Source organism: Peromyscus maniculatus, chromosome 4 (assembly GCF_049852395.1).
Source record: "Peromyscus maniculatus bairdii isolate BWxNUB_F1_BW_parent chromosome 4, HU_Pman_BW_mat_3.1, whole genome shotgun sequence".
In the NCBI taxonomy this organism is placed as follows: Eukaryota; Metazoa; Chordata; class Mammalia; order Rodentia; family Cricetidae; genus Peromyscus; species Peromyscus maniculatus.
This window is the reverse complement of record NC_134855.1, coordinates 3,880,581-3,897,739: the sequence shown is the minus strand read 5'-3', so window position 1 is coordinate 3,897,739 and position 17,159 is coordinate 3,880,581. Positions and strand designations below refer to the sequence as shown.

Here is a 17,159-nt window from a genome sequence, read left to right as displayed (position 1 = left end):
CTACCTAAGCATTACCTCTCTTGCCTATGAAATGGGCTAGTTGATGTTTTTTTTTTTCCTTAAAACTTTATTCTCTGTGTAGCTTTGAAGCCTGTCCTGGAACTAGCTCTTTAGTCTGGTCTTGAACTCATAGAGATCTGCCTGCCTCTGCCTCTCAAATGCTGAGATTAAGGATGTGCTCCACCACTGCTTGGCTAAAAACTTTATTTTAAATCATGTGTATGCCACATATGTGTGAGTGCCCACAGTCCAGAGGTGCTGGATCCCCTGGGCGTTACAGATGGTTGTGATGCAGCTGATGTGGGTGCTGGAAACTGAGCCTGAGTCCTCTGGTAGAGCAATCGGTTGTCTCTCCAGTCAACAGCACCACTTACAAACGGCTCTGGACACAGAGGAGTGGACTTGTGCGAAGCAGCACTTGGCACAGTGCAAGTGCTCCGTGAGTGTTACTTAGGTAAGACCCGGGGAGTCAACCGCGGCAGACAGTACACCACAGACCTGTCAATCTGAGGCCATGCCCAACTTTAGGTATCATAGCTGACTTCCAATTGTTTTGGCCACCAAGATGCTAATGGACTTTGCCGCAGCCATTTAAAAACCCAAGAGTTTATTCAAGAGTTGGGAATGAGGCAGAGGTGCTGGCAAGGCACTGGTGTGGATCAAGTTGAGCTTCACGGAAAACCAACAGCGAGGCAAGCGTGGAGTGGGAGGCATGGCTAACTGCCAGTCCTTTCCCTTCAACTGGCCTCGTATTCCTTGGACGGCAGCCCCTGCGCCTTATCTATCCTAATGGCTCACTCTTCCACTGAGAGGTGGAGGAACTGAAGGAGACGTGTGTCCCAAAGCTTTATTTTCACAGCTCTGCAAAGGAGCTCAGTCACCAAGCTTGGAAGACTCACGCAGTCTTATGGCAATGTAATGCCACAACCAAAAGTGCAGTGACCCAGTCAACTGCAGAGGAAACAGCTGAGTAAGTGAAAGGGAACTGGATGGGGTGAAGGGACTTGGGGGAACAGCGCTTTGAACCAGAGCTTTATAAACACTGGGGCTCTAACCTGCCCAGGAGGTAGATAAGTATGTGCCCTTTGGTGTCCTCAAACTCAACCTCACAAGAGGTTAAGGAACACACCCAAGGTTGGAATTGACACTCAGACCTCCAACTTCCTGGCTTTGGAGCTGGGAGCTCAGCCTCCACCTCCCTTGTCTATCAGGAAAAACATCTGGGTTCTAACGCCCGGACGATGGGCTGCTGAGGGGAAACGGTGGAAGTCAGGTTCTCTAAGGAACTTCAAGCAACACTGCCCAGGACCGAGCCAGCAGCCTCCCGTGCCTGAGTCAGGGCTCAAACCTTTCCTCTGTCCGGGACGCTTCCCTGGAGTGACTGTTAGGGAGGGCTACCTGCTTGGAAAGCTAGCCGAGAAGAGAGAGAGCTGGGTTTCATCCCGTTTGTCAAACACCTCTGGGAAGCTGCTTCAGGTGGAAAAGCCTCCATGCTGGAGTGTGGCTCTCCTGCTACACAGGCGAGTCCTCCTTATAGCAAGAAAGTAAGACAGTCAGGAGCGTAAGAAAGGACAGGGGAAGTCATCTCTAAAGGCTAAAAGGTTACATAAAGCGTAATAAAACACAACTGTTTCCTTTAAAATTTTAATGGACAGGAAATGTATAGAATAACTGCCAAGTCACATAAATTAATTTTTTTGTGAACGTCCGTGATCCAGGAAAGAACACGCGAGCGGCATGGGTATTTCCATCAGCTGTCATCTGGGCACGTGTGGGCTGTGGACCCATCTTAAGTGGTCCAGAAAAAAAACCGGCTGCCGTGCTTGGCAGGCTTCAGATCCTCATCTATCACAGGGTTGGGCTCCGGCCTCTCTCGTGAGTGATAAGGGTTCTCTGGTAAAGGGCGCTCTGTTTTCACTTTGGTGACCTGGAAGGGCAAAGAAGGAAGCAGGGTTTAAAGGGACTGCAGCAGTAGTGACCCTGCGCCCTCTGGGGTCCCTCTGCCCCTACCGCCCCAACTACTCCTCAGCGTCAAGCCTCAGGCACATGTGTCTAGCCTCACTGAATCTTGCACAGACTTCTGACAGCCCGCTTTTTGTCATGCTGCATGGTAGTAGCTGAGGCTAGAGCAAGGAGAAGACACATGCTATCTATCCACTGCTGTCCAGCAAGCCAGAACTATCAAGCAAGACTTCTACCCAATGACAACGGAGAAGGGTGGACCCTGCACAAATCACTCACACTGAAGGCTGGGCCCATTTCTGAGGAGAATCAGGAGTCAGCCAGGGAGATTAAGAAGGAAGCCAGTGCAAGTGAGAGAGCAGAGACGACATCTACAGAACTCACACAGCAGCAGAGGCCGTACACGAAACACGCTCTGACGTTGTTAGTGCTGATGCTGGCCTTGCTGGGACACAAAGCCAGGCCTGGCTGCTCTGTGCTCGGAGGTTCTGTGCACAGCTAAGGCACATGGCTGCATGACACAAGTGTGCAAACCCGTGCAAAGGTGCTTGGACTTGAGCTGACGTCAACAGGTGCCACTGTTACAGGGATCGACCAATCACCATCTGCAGGCCGGGAGTCAGGGGAACCAGGCCTGGTGGCAGGACCAGAACTAAGAGCGGAACCAACAGCCAAATGAAACGGTAGGTTCTAAACTGCAGCCGAGAGGGAGATGGAGAGCAGCCACAACTACCATTCCCAATGGCCACCAAAATCTCAACTGAAGCAACCAGAAATTGATTTTTAATTTCTGAATTTTGCTGTGGATCTGGGGACTAGACTTAGGGCCTTGCAGATGCTAGGTAAATGCTGTACCACTTGGCAATACCTCTAGCCCAGAAATGACCCCTTTGAAAGTTAAGGAAGCAGGCCCTTACAAGCGGGCCACAGCTACTAAGCATTTTTTTGGCTTTTACTCAAGTGGTACCAACTCTAAGCCACCTGCATGCATGAGAGGCCAGGTCCATCTGCCTAGATATACCATTCAGAAACATGTCTGTACCCAGAGCTCCCAGGTACACAGTTAATTCCACCACCCTGTGTGTACACATTACCTCCAGCTCACAGGACGGCAACTGGGTCACCTAAGATGACATCAGAGCGGGAGCTGGAAACCAAGGCCTTGATGCAGGTCCCTGTCCCCTGCTCTAACTGCAGGTCACTAAGGGTCCCTTGCTGCTTGACCAGTCGTTCCAAAGGCTCACTCGAGGTATGAGTGATATCCTATCTTTGTTTTTGAAGAACGTCTGTTGAACAGGAAGTACCCAGGGACTCCTTGAAAGAACCGCTAACTGATCAAGGGAAGAAGAGTCAAGCACATCCTGAGGAGGAGGAGCAGGAAGGCCTGGGCAGCTACGGGATGATGAACCTGCCATGTGTAAAATGGGGTTCCCGGGAGGAACCAGGATGTACAGAAGCGCCCCTACCTTGCTTTCTTTATACTCAGGCTATGATCATGAGTTGGAGACAATTCTGCCTAGGAAAAGGATGTAACATCCAGAGGAAGAGGCAGGTGGGCCAGACAGAGTGCCAGAGAATGAAGCTGCAGCCTGGGCTCCCGCGGCTGGACACAGCCTTTCTGGAGACCGACAGTGGACTGCAGTACAGCTACATCGACGACACATGTCCAGAAACACATTTTTGAGGCAACTAGGGTGGCAACTTTATTTGGAGTTAAAAATGTCAACATAAAGACTCAAGAATAAATACACCACTTTAATAGCCTGACTCACTGCTTCCCCTGCGGTGAGGGAGAAACAAGAAAAGATAGTTTTACTGGTTAAGTGTGTAAGTCCTATCATTTTCCAACTCTGAATTGGCCACTATTAAAATAATTTTCTCAGTTTAGCTAAACAATGTATCTGAAGTAAAGCTAAGTATGCCAGACTGAGAAAAAAAGCTAGGCTACCCATCTATTTGTGACAACTATTCACAGATACTGGCCCCAGAGAGAAGGGAACTAAGATGGACAGACAGCCTGGTGTCTGGTGCTATGCCGGGGTTCACACAAGGTCTCAGGTATACCTTGTTCAGGAGGCCAAGAGCCTCAGCCTCATTAGGATCAGGGCAGACAGGGTTGGAAAGTTAGTCTGCGATTCCACAGGAGGTTGTGGACACAGGATGCAGCCCTGCTCTGTCCGTCTGACCGTGCCCACCCCTTCAAGCTTTGCTCCCTGGCTCTAAGCATGGAGAACCCCAGCTAAAGCAGCAGGAACTATAGGCATGTGGGTAGGGCTTCTTCAGCTGCACAACACACAGGGGAGGGCATGCAGCTCGGGCAGGGGGAGTCCCTACAGCTCTTTCGAGTGCCAACGGCACATCTTTCTTGCCCACACAGATCGCTCCTGCCGTGAAGACAGAGCTTCAGCCCCGAATCCTTCAGCTGCACAGGATGAGATATCTTGCAGAAGCAGCTCAGGAAGAGCTGTCCAGCAAGGCCACAGCAGTGGGGGCTGGGAGGATAGACTTGGGGGATCAACACTTGGACTGTCCTGTGCTAAGTACAGTCATGAGAGACATCAGGCTTCCGGGGACGCTTCACCGAGTCATCACCAAAACCAACACAGGAGGAAGGGAGGACTGAGCTCCTCAACTATGAGCAGGGGCTTCTAAATTCTTGGGGTCACAAAATAATCTGACACAAGCTGATCCTATCACCCCAACGGCACCTCACTAGCACGCTGCCTAAGCCACTCTACTCCCTGTTAGCTAGCCAGCCCAAAGAGGACGACGCTTGTTAGGACACACTTGCTTCTGGATGCCAAGTCCTCTGTCTGTCTGGGAAATGGGGAGCACTCACATCCTCTCCGACCTTAGAAGGGCCCCTTCTGCATCTGCCATAGCCAGTCCCCTCTACCTGACCTCCACCTCCAGGTCAGAGTGAGCCCAGAGGAACCTCACCTTGGACAGCTCCCCAAGGTCAGGCCGCACCCAGCCCAGATTGTCCAGCACACACTGGTCAAATTTTGCCTGCTGTTTGCGGCAGCGACGAAACATCTGCAGGTGGGAATAATCGAGGCACGTCCAGTACTCTGTGAAAGGCTCTGCACAGTGACGCTTTATCTTCCTGGAAAAGGAGACGAGAGGTTAGAGGTAGCTCTTCGAACAACACAACAGAGCACCCACAGGCAAGTGAACAGCCTTACATTCTGGAAGTGTAGCAGTCATTAATGCCACACCACATGTCACCTTCAAGGCCTTCAAGTGAAAACGGACAGCAAATGCTGAGACTGCAGGGGAGGAGCCCTTCCCACTGTTGACCGTCAACTAGTGCGAACACTGTGGGAGTCGGCGTGGAAGGTCACCAAAAATGGAAACCAGAACACCACGTGACCATCTACACCATTCCTAGGCTGCACCCAAAGGACTCGCGATAACCAACCCCAGACGCTAGACTGTTTGTATCTACTGCTGCTCCATGCACAACAGCAAGGGAGTGGAGCCGGCCTAGATGTCCATCAACAGAACACTGGACAGTGAAAACGTGGCATACGTGCACAATGGGATTTGTACTCAGCTTTTACTTATTTACTTCTGGTTTTTTCGGGAGAATCTCACTGTGTAACCCTGGCTGTCCTGGAATTCTCTCTGTAGACCAGGCTGGCTTCTAACTCAGAGACTCATCCACCTCTGCTTCCAGTGTGCTGGGATTAAAGGTCTCTGCTACCATGCCTGGTTTACTCAGCTTCTAAGAAATATGAAATTTACAGGAAACCAGAACTAGGAAATGTCATACTAAGTGAGGTGTCACAGTCTCAGACATGTAAATTCACCTTTAATGTATGTATGTGTATTTGTACAGTGTCTCGTTAGCACAGCAGGACGGCGGGTCATGATGCATGCACACAAATGAAAGGCTGTGAGAGTGATCATGGACTAGGATGAGAGGCGCTGGGGGCTAAAGGTCACAGGTAACCTGGAAGCGTAAAGGTGGGGGTGGGGGTGGGAGCACACAGGGAGGCAGACTCATGAAAGGAGGGAAGAGAAACAACAAAAACAAATTTTGCTTGAAAAATGTGATAATGAAACCTAACTTTCTATATGCTTTGTAATTAAAAAAAAAAAAAAAGCCAAAGTTAAGAACCAGTAAGTAAGAAATAAACAGGAAGATTTCTGAGGAGCAAGCCTTTCTTTATCCAGCAAAAATAAAGACCATGGCCTAAGACGCCGGCATCTTAGTCAGGAGAACTAACTCCCCTGGAGCCTGGTCATTCTTTACATCTCAGCTTAGCAAACTCAGAAAGGAAGGAAGCAGTCAGAGCCTGGCATGCTGACAGAGGCCAGAGGGGACAGAGCCTTCAAGCACAAACACAAACACTAACTGGAAGAGGCACTGGGCCCACACGGAGCCGTGGCTTCAGCCCACTGGTGCTCTGGCCAGAAACAGAGTCCCGAAGAAGAGCTGGGTGCTGCTAGGAAGCAGGGCAGCAAGTACCTGGTTTGGAACATCAGCTGGAGGAAGCCAGGGAGATGGCTGTGCTTCAAGCACTGGCCACACAAGAAACAGGACTGTCATGGGGGTTCCAGAGCCCACAGAATTGCCAAGTTGCCCTGGCAGCCCCACTGTAAATTCCATCCTCTGAAGAAGGGGACGGGAGACCCCAAAGCAAGCTGGCCGGTGAAACTAGCCATAGTGCTAAGCTCCATGTCTGAGTGAGAGACCCTGCCTCAAAGAATAAGGATTCCTGCTGTCAGCCTCAAGTTTCTATATGAATGTGGGTACACACACGTTCACACAAACACAGAAACAAACACACAAAGAGAACACATGGCAAGGGAGGCTAGATGTGGGGCACAGGTTTATAATCCCAGCATGTGGGAGGCGGAGACAGGAGGATCAGGAGTCCAAGGGCAGCCTTAGCTACAGAGTGAATCTGAGGTCAGCCTGGGCTACATGAGACCCTATTCTACACACACCCTGCCCAGAGGGGTGGGTGGAGATAAAAAGAGAAGAAAAAAAAAATGGCTGGAGCAAAATTCCCCTTCCCTTTTATTCAAACCTGTTAGGAATTAAATACAAATTCAAGGAAGAATAAAATAGCACTATTTTATGTAACACGCCCCCTTCCACAGAGCTGAGGACCAAACCCAGGGCCTTGTGCTTGCTAGGTAAGCACAAAATAGCACCATGTTATGTGAAAGCCATGTTTAAGGTAGTGGGAAAAACCCCAGAACACATTTCTGCAGTAGAATAAAGGCTGAAAGTGCTCCTATTCTAGAACCTGAGGACTCCCAATGCATGGCCTTCCTGCAATATGTCTCAGGAAGACTTCCCGAGAGTCTACTCTCCATGCCTCCCTCCTGCCGCTCACTCAGTTTCCCTCCTAGGACTCACCAATGCTAGCTACCTGGACCCTGGTACCCCAACCCGCACCCACTCCTGTGTTCTCCACGGTCCTCAGCAGAAGAGTCCCAGCCCAGCACTGCAGTGGGCGATCCTGCCAGGCCTCTGCTCACCATGCCTGCAGACCCTCATCTAATGCTCAGTGGTCATCTCCAGCTCCGAGTCCTTCCTCCCTGGGAGGGCCTGAGGACAAAGGGGATTCTTCATTTCCCACTTACAAAATAGCACATCTCTGCATCTCGGGAAAAATCCTTTTCCAATATTCTCTTAGAAAACCACTTTTATTCCCCCAAATAAGTAAAGACATATTTAACCTTGCTAGCAATCAAATTAATATAAATTCAAGCATCATAAAGCACCATCTCCTATGCATTAAATATTTAAACACTGTGCATATCATCAATGCAGAGGGCAGAATAAGTTGACCCAACCTAAAAAAACAGTAAGGCAGGGGCTGGTGAATTGGTTCACTGGGCAAAACTGCCACAAAGCCTGAAGTCCTGAGTTTAACCCCTGGAACTGACATAAAGGTAGCAGAAGAAAACCAACTCCACAAGGTTGGCCTCTGACCCCTCACACCTGCACCATGGCACGTGGACATAACTCCTCCCCCCTCCCCCCGACATCAATAAATAAAATTGTTTGTTTAATCAGGGGCTGGAGAAATGGCTCAGCAGTTAAGATCGCTTGCTGCTCTTGCCAAGACATGGTTTGGTTCCCAGCACCCACATGACAGCTCACATCTAGTTTCAGGGAACCTGATACCCTTCTGACTCCCCACCCCAAGACACTAGGCATGCATGAACATGGTGCACGGACATATATCTTCAGTCAAAATACACAAACACATTTGAAAAAAAATGTAAAAATCATTAATTTTTAAAAAATATAGGAATAAAAGTTCAGAAGCCAAAAATAATTATCAAAACCTTAAAAAAAGGATCACACTGTTGGAAAATGTATACCAAGGAATTACAGGATTAAATAAAAACTAGATGTAGTGGCAGACGACTTTAATCCCAGCACTTAGAGGTAGAAGCAGGCCTATCTCTGTGAGTTCAAGGCCAGCTTGGTCTACATAGTAAGTTCCAGGACAGCCAGGCTACCTAGGAAATCCTGTCTCAAAACATAATAAAAATAATAAAAAAGAAAAGAGAAAAAGAAAGGTTAAGCAGTGCAGACTGATGTTCACTAACAAGAGCTGTCTGTCTGGTACATTAAAGTCGGTCCTTCTAGACTGTGTAGTCACTGAAAACAAGCTTCAAAAGAATGTGTCCAATGATTTCAGTGAAAACCAGTTTAAAAGTCTACACATTACAATTATAAACACAAAGTATCTTTGCATGTGGACAGAGACAGCAGGGGCAAGAGAGAAGAAAGGCAGCTACTGAGTTTCCACGTCTGTAACTGTAACGTCACTGTAGCAGCATCTGCTGTGACAGCAGTCGGTCCCCATTCTTCTGTAACATCCCTGTTTTCCTTTGGGAAACAACTCCTCCCTGTCTCTCAGTGATGCAGTTGGATGAAGTTAAGACTACATCTCACTTTAGGCCTGACCAATCAGAGCACTTACCTCCCAAGGTTCAAAAACAAGCGCATGAAGTCCACAGACGTAGAATTGGCTCAGTGTGGGGACCCTGCCTACCCTGGTAATGGCACTGCAATGGCTCCCTCTCAGGCTCACTAACAAGGAGGGCAGCTTACAGTGGCTGCTGGCCATTCAGGCAATAGCCAAGGGAAAGTCTATTTGAAAATAAGGTCAATGGAGAAATGCTGAGGCAAGAGCTTATGCAGAAAAGAGGAAAAAAGGATTGCATAGTTCTGCTGTCATTTAGACCCTGGAGTCCAGCCTGCCTGACACCAGGACTATTTCTGGACTTTGGAGCCAACTCACTCTGAGTTGAGTTTCTGTCCCTTTAGTATAACAGAATTCTCAAATACCTTTTTCTGTGCCTGGGTGAGGTAGTGCGCAGTGTAGGTCCAGCCCTTGGAGGTTGAATCAGGAACAAGTGTTCCTAGACTACATGGTGAGTTCTAGGCTGACTGAATCAAACCATAATTTTTTTTGAGACAGCATCTCATGAAGCCCAAACTGGCTTCCAACTCCCTATGTAGCCATGACTGCCCTGGTTGATCCTCTGCCTCTACCTCCTGAATGCCAGGATTACAACCACAGCACCATGCCCAATTAACATTTTTCAGTTAACTGCACACCTGGGCTTATCTAAGTACTGAGCATAGTGGTCCACCTAAAAACCAAACTCAATGCTTTCCTAACCAGCACAACTGTCTGTTGTCTGTCAACAAGCGATGGGCTCAGATGGTTGCACACACCTTTTCACGATACCCACTGCAATACTGCAGAGGACAGACACTATTTTTTCACAGCTGAAAACTGAGATTCATGGAGGTTACAGAATTTGCCTTATAAAAACAAATCCAAAACAAACTAACTAAGTTTGGTCTATCTGACTTCCAAACCGCACACTTGCGGCTCTACTTACTTAGCCGGAAGTCACTTCCTCAGGTAAGAATATTTCAGAATACCCTGACGTACAACTCACACAGACACTGCCTTCAGGTGAGTCTTACCTGAAGAAGTCCAGCGCACAGCTGTTGACCAGCTTGCCCTCCTGCAGACAGCGCCTGGGGTCCTTCTCCTCCCAGCGGCACAGCATGAACTCCTTATTGGCCTTATCACACTGAGCCCCATAGTGGTGGGCGGCAGCTTTAAGCACGGCTGAGCTGACTTTCACCTGGAAAAGTGATGTAGAGGGTCACACACTATGCGCTCCCGCACATCTTGCTAGGCTGACCGAACCAGCCCAGCTTTCTCTTAAAGATGAAGACGGTGACCCTAACAGAATCTTGCTTAAAAAAACCCTGTCAACATTGCTAAGGTTCCTCTCCAGGGATGAAATGAATCATATGAGGACATCTGAAACTCCAGAGGGCTGGGAAATCAGGGGAAGCAAGGAAAAGGAAAAGGAGCTCACAGTCTGGCAAATTATTCCTAAGAATAAAGCCCTGGAACCTGCCCACACTGATGCTGTTGAGCACTGTGACCATGCAGACTCCCCTGCTTGCCTTCCAACACTCTAGAGAAGCACTGAAGAGCAGCTGCAGGTAGCTCACTAGGATCGGCAGAGCCCAGGGCCCAGCTTCCAGCTCTACAGTGTTAGCCCAGGCCGAAGCCACTTCAGTCACTGGAACCCGACAGAGCATTCTGCTGTCTGGGAGGACTCATCTTCATCCTTGCTTTTCAGTCACTTTGGCCACTCTGCTTCTCTTCTAATATTTCTATCTTACTGCCCGACTAAAGTCTGCGGGCAGACACTGAGCACCAGCTCTGTCATGGGCAACTTCTTAAGCCTAAATTTTCAAGAGCGGGGCGGGGTATTTATTGCTGCTGGCATCTGGGCGTGGGCAGTTTGATAGTCCTCTTCAGGGCTGGCCTTTCTCATCTAACCTGCTCTTGCTTTACTGTTGCTGTTTCCCCAAGCAGGGAGTTTTCAGATTCCTGGTCAACTGAGATACGTAACAGAGCATTAGCAGGCTTCCTAAAAGTCGGTGTCAGGAAACCATACTTTAACACACCACTGAACTGGATTTTTAAAAAAATTGAGGACTTTAATGTGAGAAAAGTCTGCAGTCTTATTTTTATGCACTTTATACATATTGATTTACTAATAAGACAAATATTGGGGAAAGAAAAGAGAGAAAGGCTCACTTACATCCTACAGGAAGGAGATGAAGAACCAGGGCTGCCCACCAGCACTGTCCATCACAATAATCAACACGAAGGTAAACTCACATATAAGTGAAATTTGCCATGCCAACTCTAACAGATTTATACTCCAAATCTGTAAATTTTTGTATTTAAGTTTGGTATACATTTGCTTATTTTATTACCTATAGCCAGCTGGGAGAATAAAGGTACTCAACCTTTTTGTTTTATTTCTGGTTCTGGGAGACACTCTCAAGTAGCCCAGGCTAGCTTTGAACTATGTAGGCCAGGCTGGCCTCCCACTCTCAATCCTGCTCAGCCTCCCTAGGGCTGGGATCACAAGCCTGTACTACCACTCTTGTTTTTCTAAAGGTTACTCCATTTTAAAAATTGAGTTTCAGTTCTTTAGAACACTTGCTGCTCTCCCAGCAGACTGAGGCTCAATTCTCAGCACCACGTGTGGCTCACCAACAGTCCCAGGAGATCTGACGCCCTCTTTTGGCACTCATGGTAACCAGGCATAAATGTGGTACACATAAATTCAGGCAAAACACTCATACATATAAAATAAATATAAAAAATTTAAATAAAAAGCTGGGCACCATTTTATTTGCTTGCCAAATGCCTCAAAATATCCTTAAATGGCTGATTTGGTTACTTAAATCCTCAAGACGGTAGCCCTCCAAAAGCCTGAAGCATTAGTTGCTTTATTTCCTTACACAGGTGGCAGTCTTATCAAAATGAAGGTAAATTCATGCTGTCATAAAGAAACAAAGATGAGACACATTCACTGAGCCAATTCCTAAACATGGAATAAACACGCATTTGAGATGACATGCCAGCCATCCTCAGAACTGGAGCCCAGACGCTGCAGCCTCTCAACAGGCCTTTGGTGTGACGTTACCATCAGAGGGAAGGTGGAGTGCTTGAGATGCAACCATGCCCCTTCACCTGCTTCCCCAGAGCTGATAAAGTCCAACAGTCCCCTCTCAAGTTCATCCAGCATCCTTTGTCTCCAGACCCCAGAATTTCAGCATCCTCCCTCATCATCCCTCACAGACACTCTGCGTTGCAAGTTTCCTTTGGACCATCTCACGGGTCAAGTGCAAACTGCTCTGGCCCCGTCAGTGACTTCTCAGAACCGCCACTAACACTAGAGCTGACATCAAATAGCTCTGGCTTTCTCGAACATGGTCTACACCTCTTCACTCTATTGCACTTTAGCTCAAAGCTTTAACAGCCCAGGCTTCAGAACAGATCTGGGTTCCCGTTCCAACTCTTCCACACACTGTCTACGTGACCTTGGGCAAATCATTTCTACTCTCCGGGCCCTACTTCTGGTCTACAGGGAAGATCAGTTATATCTTACCTTACTGTGTGTCCCAAGTAATTAGCAACGTGGCCTGTAGAAGTGGCTTGATCATGTTTGCAATAATTACAATAACACATCGCCTTCACTTCACTGTTCACACCACTGGCTGCACTGTGCTGTACAACCTCTTTACCTATCTCCTTATTAAACTACAAACTACGAAAGCAGAGCATTGTCCCTTACTTTCCACTGTATAATGAATATTTAAATGTCTCTTGAAGAAGTAGACGCTTTAAATGTGTCCTGTTACCGAACACCCTAGCCCATGCCAGCCGCACTGTATGCTGCGGCGGCCCCAGGCCTGCTCTGCGCCGATTTTGACAGACTAGAAGGTGAGCACCTGGATAGGCATACTCGCCTCACGGGGAGGTACAGCAGGGCGCTAGGTGATGTTAGAAAGTGTCACCCCGATTCACAAGAGGGGGGGGAGACGGTCGCGGTGGGGGCCTAGGTGTTTGGAGCACGGCGGGATGTGATCATGCAGGTCGCAGAGGCCGGGACCCAGCACGGGCCCGCCTGGCAGCTGCAGCCCCGGGCCTCCCGCCTGCCCTGGGGGCGAGCCTCACCTCCTCCACTTTCAGCTCTTCCAGAGTGGGCAGCTCCACTATCCCCGGCATGACGGCGGCAGCCGCGACCCTGACCAGGTGCCCTCGGCCGCGTCGCCCGTCTCCTTCAATTCCCCTTTGGGTCTCCGAGGCTGCCCTGTACCCTTTGCGCATGCGTCCCCAGCGGCGCGCAGGCGCAATGCTCTGTGACCGCTGGAGGAACGAGTGTACGCCATTTCAGGAAGTCAAGCGGGTTCGCGGGGCGGAGCTCCGTTTGAGCTCCGCCCACACCTCCTGGTTGTCATAGTGACACTGAGGCCGCTGAAGTTGGCGTCCAACTGCTAGACACTAGCCGCTGACATGCAGTACACCGGGAGCCATTATGTCGGGTCATACGTAAACGGGAGGTAAGGTCCCCCGTGGGTCCACTCCTGGGCAGGCGAGAGAGACAGCTGCCTTTTGGCCTCTGCCAAGGACTTTGTGCCAAGCGCTTTCAAACACTTGTTCTACTACTAACATGCTCAAGTACACATATCTAATAAGCCGCATAGGTGGGATTCATTCATTCTATTTCTTGTGTGGTGTGTGTGTGTCCCAGAACCCACATGCTGGCTCATGACCATCTGTAACCAAAGTTCCACTTCCGGCCTCTGCAGGCACCAGGCACGCACGTGGTGCACATACATGCATGTAAGCAAAACATTTATACACATTAAAAAATAAAAACAAATATTTTTTAAAATGATGCACACCAACGAAAACAGGAAATGCTAATCAGCAAATGCTGATTGTAATCTCTGCCTTCAATAAGCTCACGAAACCATAGTGGAGCAAGTAAGCTTAACAGTTATGACAAGCAATCAAGGTCAGCAGTGTGGCCAAGGGAGGCAGAGGACGTGTGGAGGCGGCGGCCGCTTTGCCTTGCTAGCAGCTCTGGATGAAAAGAGTGGAGTATTTTTTAGAGCTGGAGAGCCCGAGGCTGGGGGGAAGTATATTGACAGATACGTGCTGGTTGTTGGGGGTGTAGATCAGCTCATGGACTGTGGAGATGGAGGTGAAGGGCCTGATTTGGGAGGGTCTGTGTGCACAGGCTAGAGGAGCTGCAGTGTGTTGAGTTTGAGGCAGCAAGAGCAATGGTCTAGCCAAGCACGGGATAGAGTGCTAGAGAAAGTGGTAATAATAACTATGGGATGCTGTCGCAAACCTTCAAGCAGCTTTGCAAGGGAGATGGTAAAGGAGGAAAGGAGTCTTAGAGGACTCAGGACCCCTGTCTAACTCTTCAGGAAGTGGCAAAGATGCTGGGTGCAACACTTCCATGGCAGTGAGGTGGTTCAGGTTGATCTTGCAAATAACTGGTTGAACTTAAGCAAAACGGCATGCTCACTGTTATGAATACACAGAGAAGAAGTGATGGAGTCAAGAATTTCTACCCAGTTCTGTGTCTAAACCACAGCATTTCTTCCCACAAGGCCTTGCTACAGCAAAAGTTTTGTCAAGTGGAGATGAAGGATTGAGTATTTTAGGCACAGAAACTGGAAACCCCACACTCTTCCTGTGCTGTGCATGTAAAGTTAGTGAGATAATCAGACATACATGGACAGAAGGCCTTCTGTGCACTTTCGCCTGTCCACACCACACCAGCCATCCCTGTGCGTTATCCCAAGCAATGTGTTTGCTTGGGATTTTTTTTAGTACTGCTGTAGCCACAGTGCCGAAACCCAGACCTGAAGAATTGCCCACAACCCACAAGAAGACAGTTGTTGATTTGCTGACTATACTCCTTTTCATGGTTCTGCCAAATACCCTGCTGAATCTTGATTTTTAGCAACAGGCAACTAAGTCATCCTTGGGGCCTCTTAAGTTCCAGCATGTGATGAAACACCACTGTGAAGATTTGCCTTCAGCCTGAGTCAGACCTCAATTTCCTCATCTTTGAAAGGGGGAAATAATGCATACCCCAGAGGGATATGAAATACAAACATGTTGTTTTCATGTGAGAGATAACCAGTGGGTTTGTCTTTTCTTTTTTGGTCTGAGAGAAGGCGATTTCTTTTTAGAGTTTAAATGACTGTAATAGCTTCTTATATATAATAAGTTAATACTTAATACTCGGTTTAGGTAGATTCCCCATTGCTGGTGAGAATATAAAATTGGACAAGTGCTCTGGAAAAGCTTGACATTTTCTTAAAAAGTAAGACAGCCATTTCACTCTGAGGTTTTAGCTTGATAAATGAAAATATATTCCATACAAAGGCATATTTGCCAATGTTCGAACAGCTTTATATAACTGTTACTGTGTAATAACTGAAAACTGGAACCAACCCAAATGTCCACCAACATGGCAGTGAACAAACAAATGTGGTATATCCATTCACTGGAATAGTACACAGCAATTAAAATGCTGGTTCACATAACAGTAATGTGTGTGGATCTCAGAAGAATTGTACTGAATGAAGGAAATCAGAAGTTCCCCCCTCAAAAGGAGCAATATATATATATAATATTGATATATATATATATATATATATATATTGATATATTGGTTTTTTGAGACAGGGTTTCTCTGTGTAGCTTTGCGCCTTTCCTGGAATTCACTCTATAGACCAGGCTGGCCTTGAACTCACAGAGATCCGCTTGGCTCTGCCTCCCAAGTGCTGGGATTAAAGGCGTGCGCCACCACTGCCCGGCATTATATGATATTTTTAGATAAAATTATAGGAAATGTAAATTAATTCATGGTCATAGAAAATTGATCAGTATTTGCTTAGGGATGAGGAATGGAAAGAACAAAAAAGAAAGATTAACGAGGGTATGCAGCAGCTGAGGGTGGTAGATATATTAATTATGTTGACTATGATGATGGTTTTCAGGATATGTGTCAAGACTTACAAATTGTACACTTTAAGTATGTGTGTAGTCTTGCATGTCAATTATGCTTCATAAATAAAGCTGTTTTAACAAAACATTAAAATTCATGATTTGCTTGTGCCATATCTAAATCTAAAAATGAAAAACCTGGTCTAGTGACTTATTCCTATAATCTCAGCCTTTGAGAGGCTGAGGCAGGAGGACTGACATGGGTTCAGGGCCAGTCTGAGCTGCATGAATTCCAGGTCAGCATGGGCTAGAGAGAGAGTGCCTGTTGAAAAAAAATCACACACACACACACACATCTATATATATATATGTTCTCTCTGACCTCATGAAATCTTCATGATTTCTCTGGAAGTGTTGCACAGTGAATTCTAGATAATTCTACTTCAGAACACAGAAAATGAAGAAAGACCATCTGTAGCAGGAATCTTAAAAGTTCTTATTAATAAAATCAAACCCGAGGCCGGTTATTGGGGTGAATACTGGAAGGTCAGAGAGACAGAATAAGCCACAGCTATCTCACCTCACCAGTTCCTCAGCTGGTCCTGTTTCCTCAGACTGGAAGCCTCTGAGTCCTCATCCAGAATGAATCTCAGTTGAACTGTGTTGCTCCAAAGCCTGAAAGCTTAACCAGCCAAAATGCTTAACCAGCCAAATGCTTCTAGTTTCTGGTCCTCACGCCTTATATATCTTTCTGCTTTCTACCACCACTCCCTGGGATTAAAGGCTCACTTTCTGGGATTAAAGGCGTGTGTCACCATGCTTGGCTATTTCCAATGTGGCCTTGAACTCACAGAGATCCAGAGGGATTTCTGTCTCTGGAATGCTAGGATTAAAGGTATGAGTGCCACCATTTTCTAGCCTTTGTATTTAGTGGCTGTCTGTTCTCTGACCCCAGATAAATTTATTAGAGTACACAATATTTTGGGCAACACAATACCACCACAACCATCCACATTTTATAGCAGCCACCATACATCATCTCCTCCTCACAGTGATTCCCACTTGACAAGTGAGAAAAGTAAGGTAAGGTGCAGAGTGTTTTATGTAGCTGGCCCAAGCTAACATTTACCAGACCAAGGATTTGCTTAATGGGCAAGGCTGGACGCAGAATCAGCTTCCTGAGCCGCTGGCCTCTGCCGTTTCTGCTGTGCAGCTTTGACACAGCACACAACCTTCTCTGGGCCTGTTGAAGAGGTGTCTCAGGGAACAGCATCAACTCCAGGGTAGTCTGCAGGGACCCAAGCTGTCCCATCTTAAACACGTGTGTGTGTGTGTGTGTGTGTGTGTGTGTGT

General features: G+C 47.6%; 2 protein-coding genes across 4 annotated transcripts in view; one reads left to right on the top strand and one right to left on the bottom strand.

The window, feature by feature from the left end:
- Positions 1-1,630: 1,630 nt before the first annotated feature.
- Ndufa8 (NADH:ubiquinone oxidoreductase subunit A8) lies at positions 1,631-13,303 on the bottom strand. Its single transcript, XM_006995284.4, has 4 exons — positions 13,011-13,303; positions 9,938-10,101; positions 4,903-5,068; positions 1,631-1,927 (listed from the first exon to the last, which is right to left on the bottom strand). Exons 1-4 carry the CDS (start codon positions 13,161-13,163, stop codon positions 1,790-1,792), a joined length of 621 nt encoding a protein of 206 aa, XP_006995346.1. The 5' UTR covers positions 13,164-13,303; the 3' UTR covers positions 1,631-1,789.
- The window catches only part of Morn5 (MORN repeat containing 5), a 27,699-nt gene continuing 23,754 nt past the window's right edge, over positions 13,215-17,159 (top strand). For 2 of the 3 annotated variants that reach the window (XM_076568778.1, XM_076568779.1), the window contains exon 1: positions 13,215-13,396. In XM_076568778.1, coding sequence (XP_076424893.1) covers positions 13,350-13,396 — 47 coding nt within the window. In that variant the 5' untranslated portion in view covers positions 13,215-13,349. The remainder of the gene's footprint in view (positions 13,397-17,159) is intronic. The other variant, XM_006995285.4, reaches the window with a different exon arrangement.

Excerpts from the sequence above, each read along its gene's own strand:
- Ndufa8 (XM_006995284.4), bottom strand. The coding sequence starts at position 13,163 with ATGCGCAAAGGGTACAGGGCAGCCTCGGAGACCCAAAGGGGAATTGAA. Across the intron at positions 5,069-9,937 it reads TGTGCGCTGGACTTCTTCAG|GAAGATAAAGCGTCACTGTG; the intron begins GTAAGACTCACC and ends CTCCTTTTCCAG. Across the intron at positions 1,928-4,902 it reads ACCTTGGGGAGCTGTCCAAG|GTCACCAAAGTGAAAACAGA; the intron begins GTGAGGTTCCTC and ends TTGCCCTTCCAG.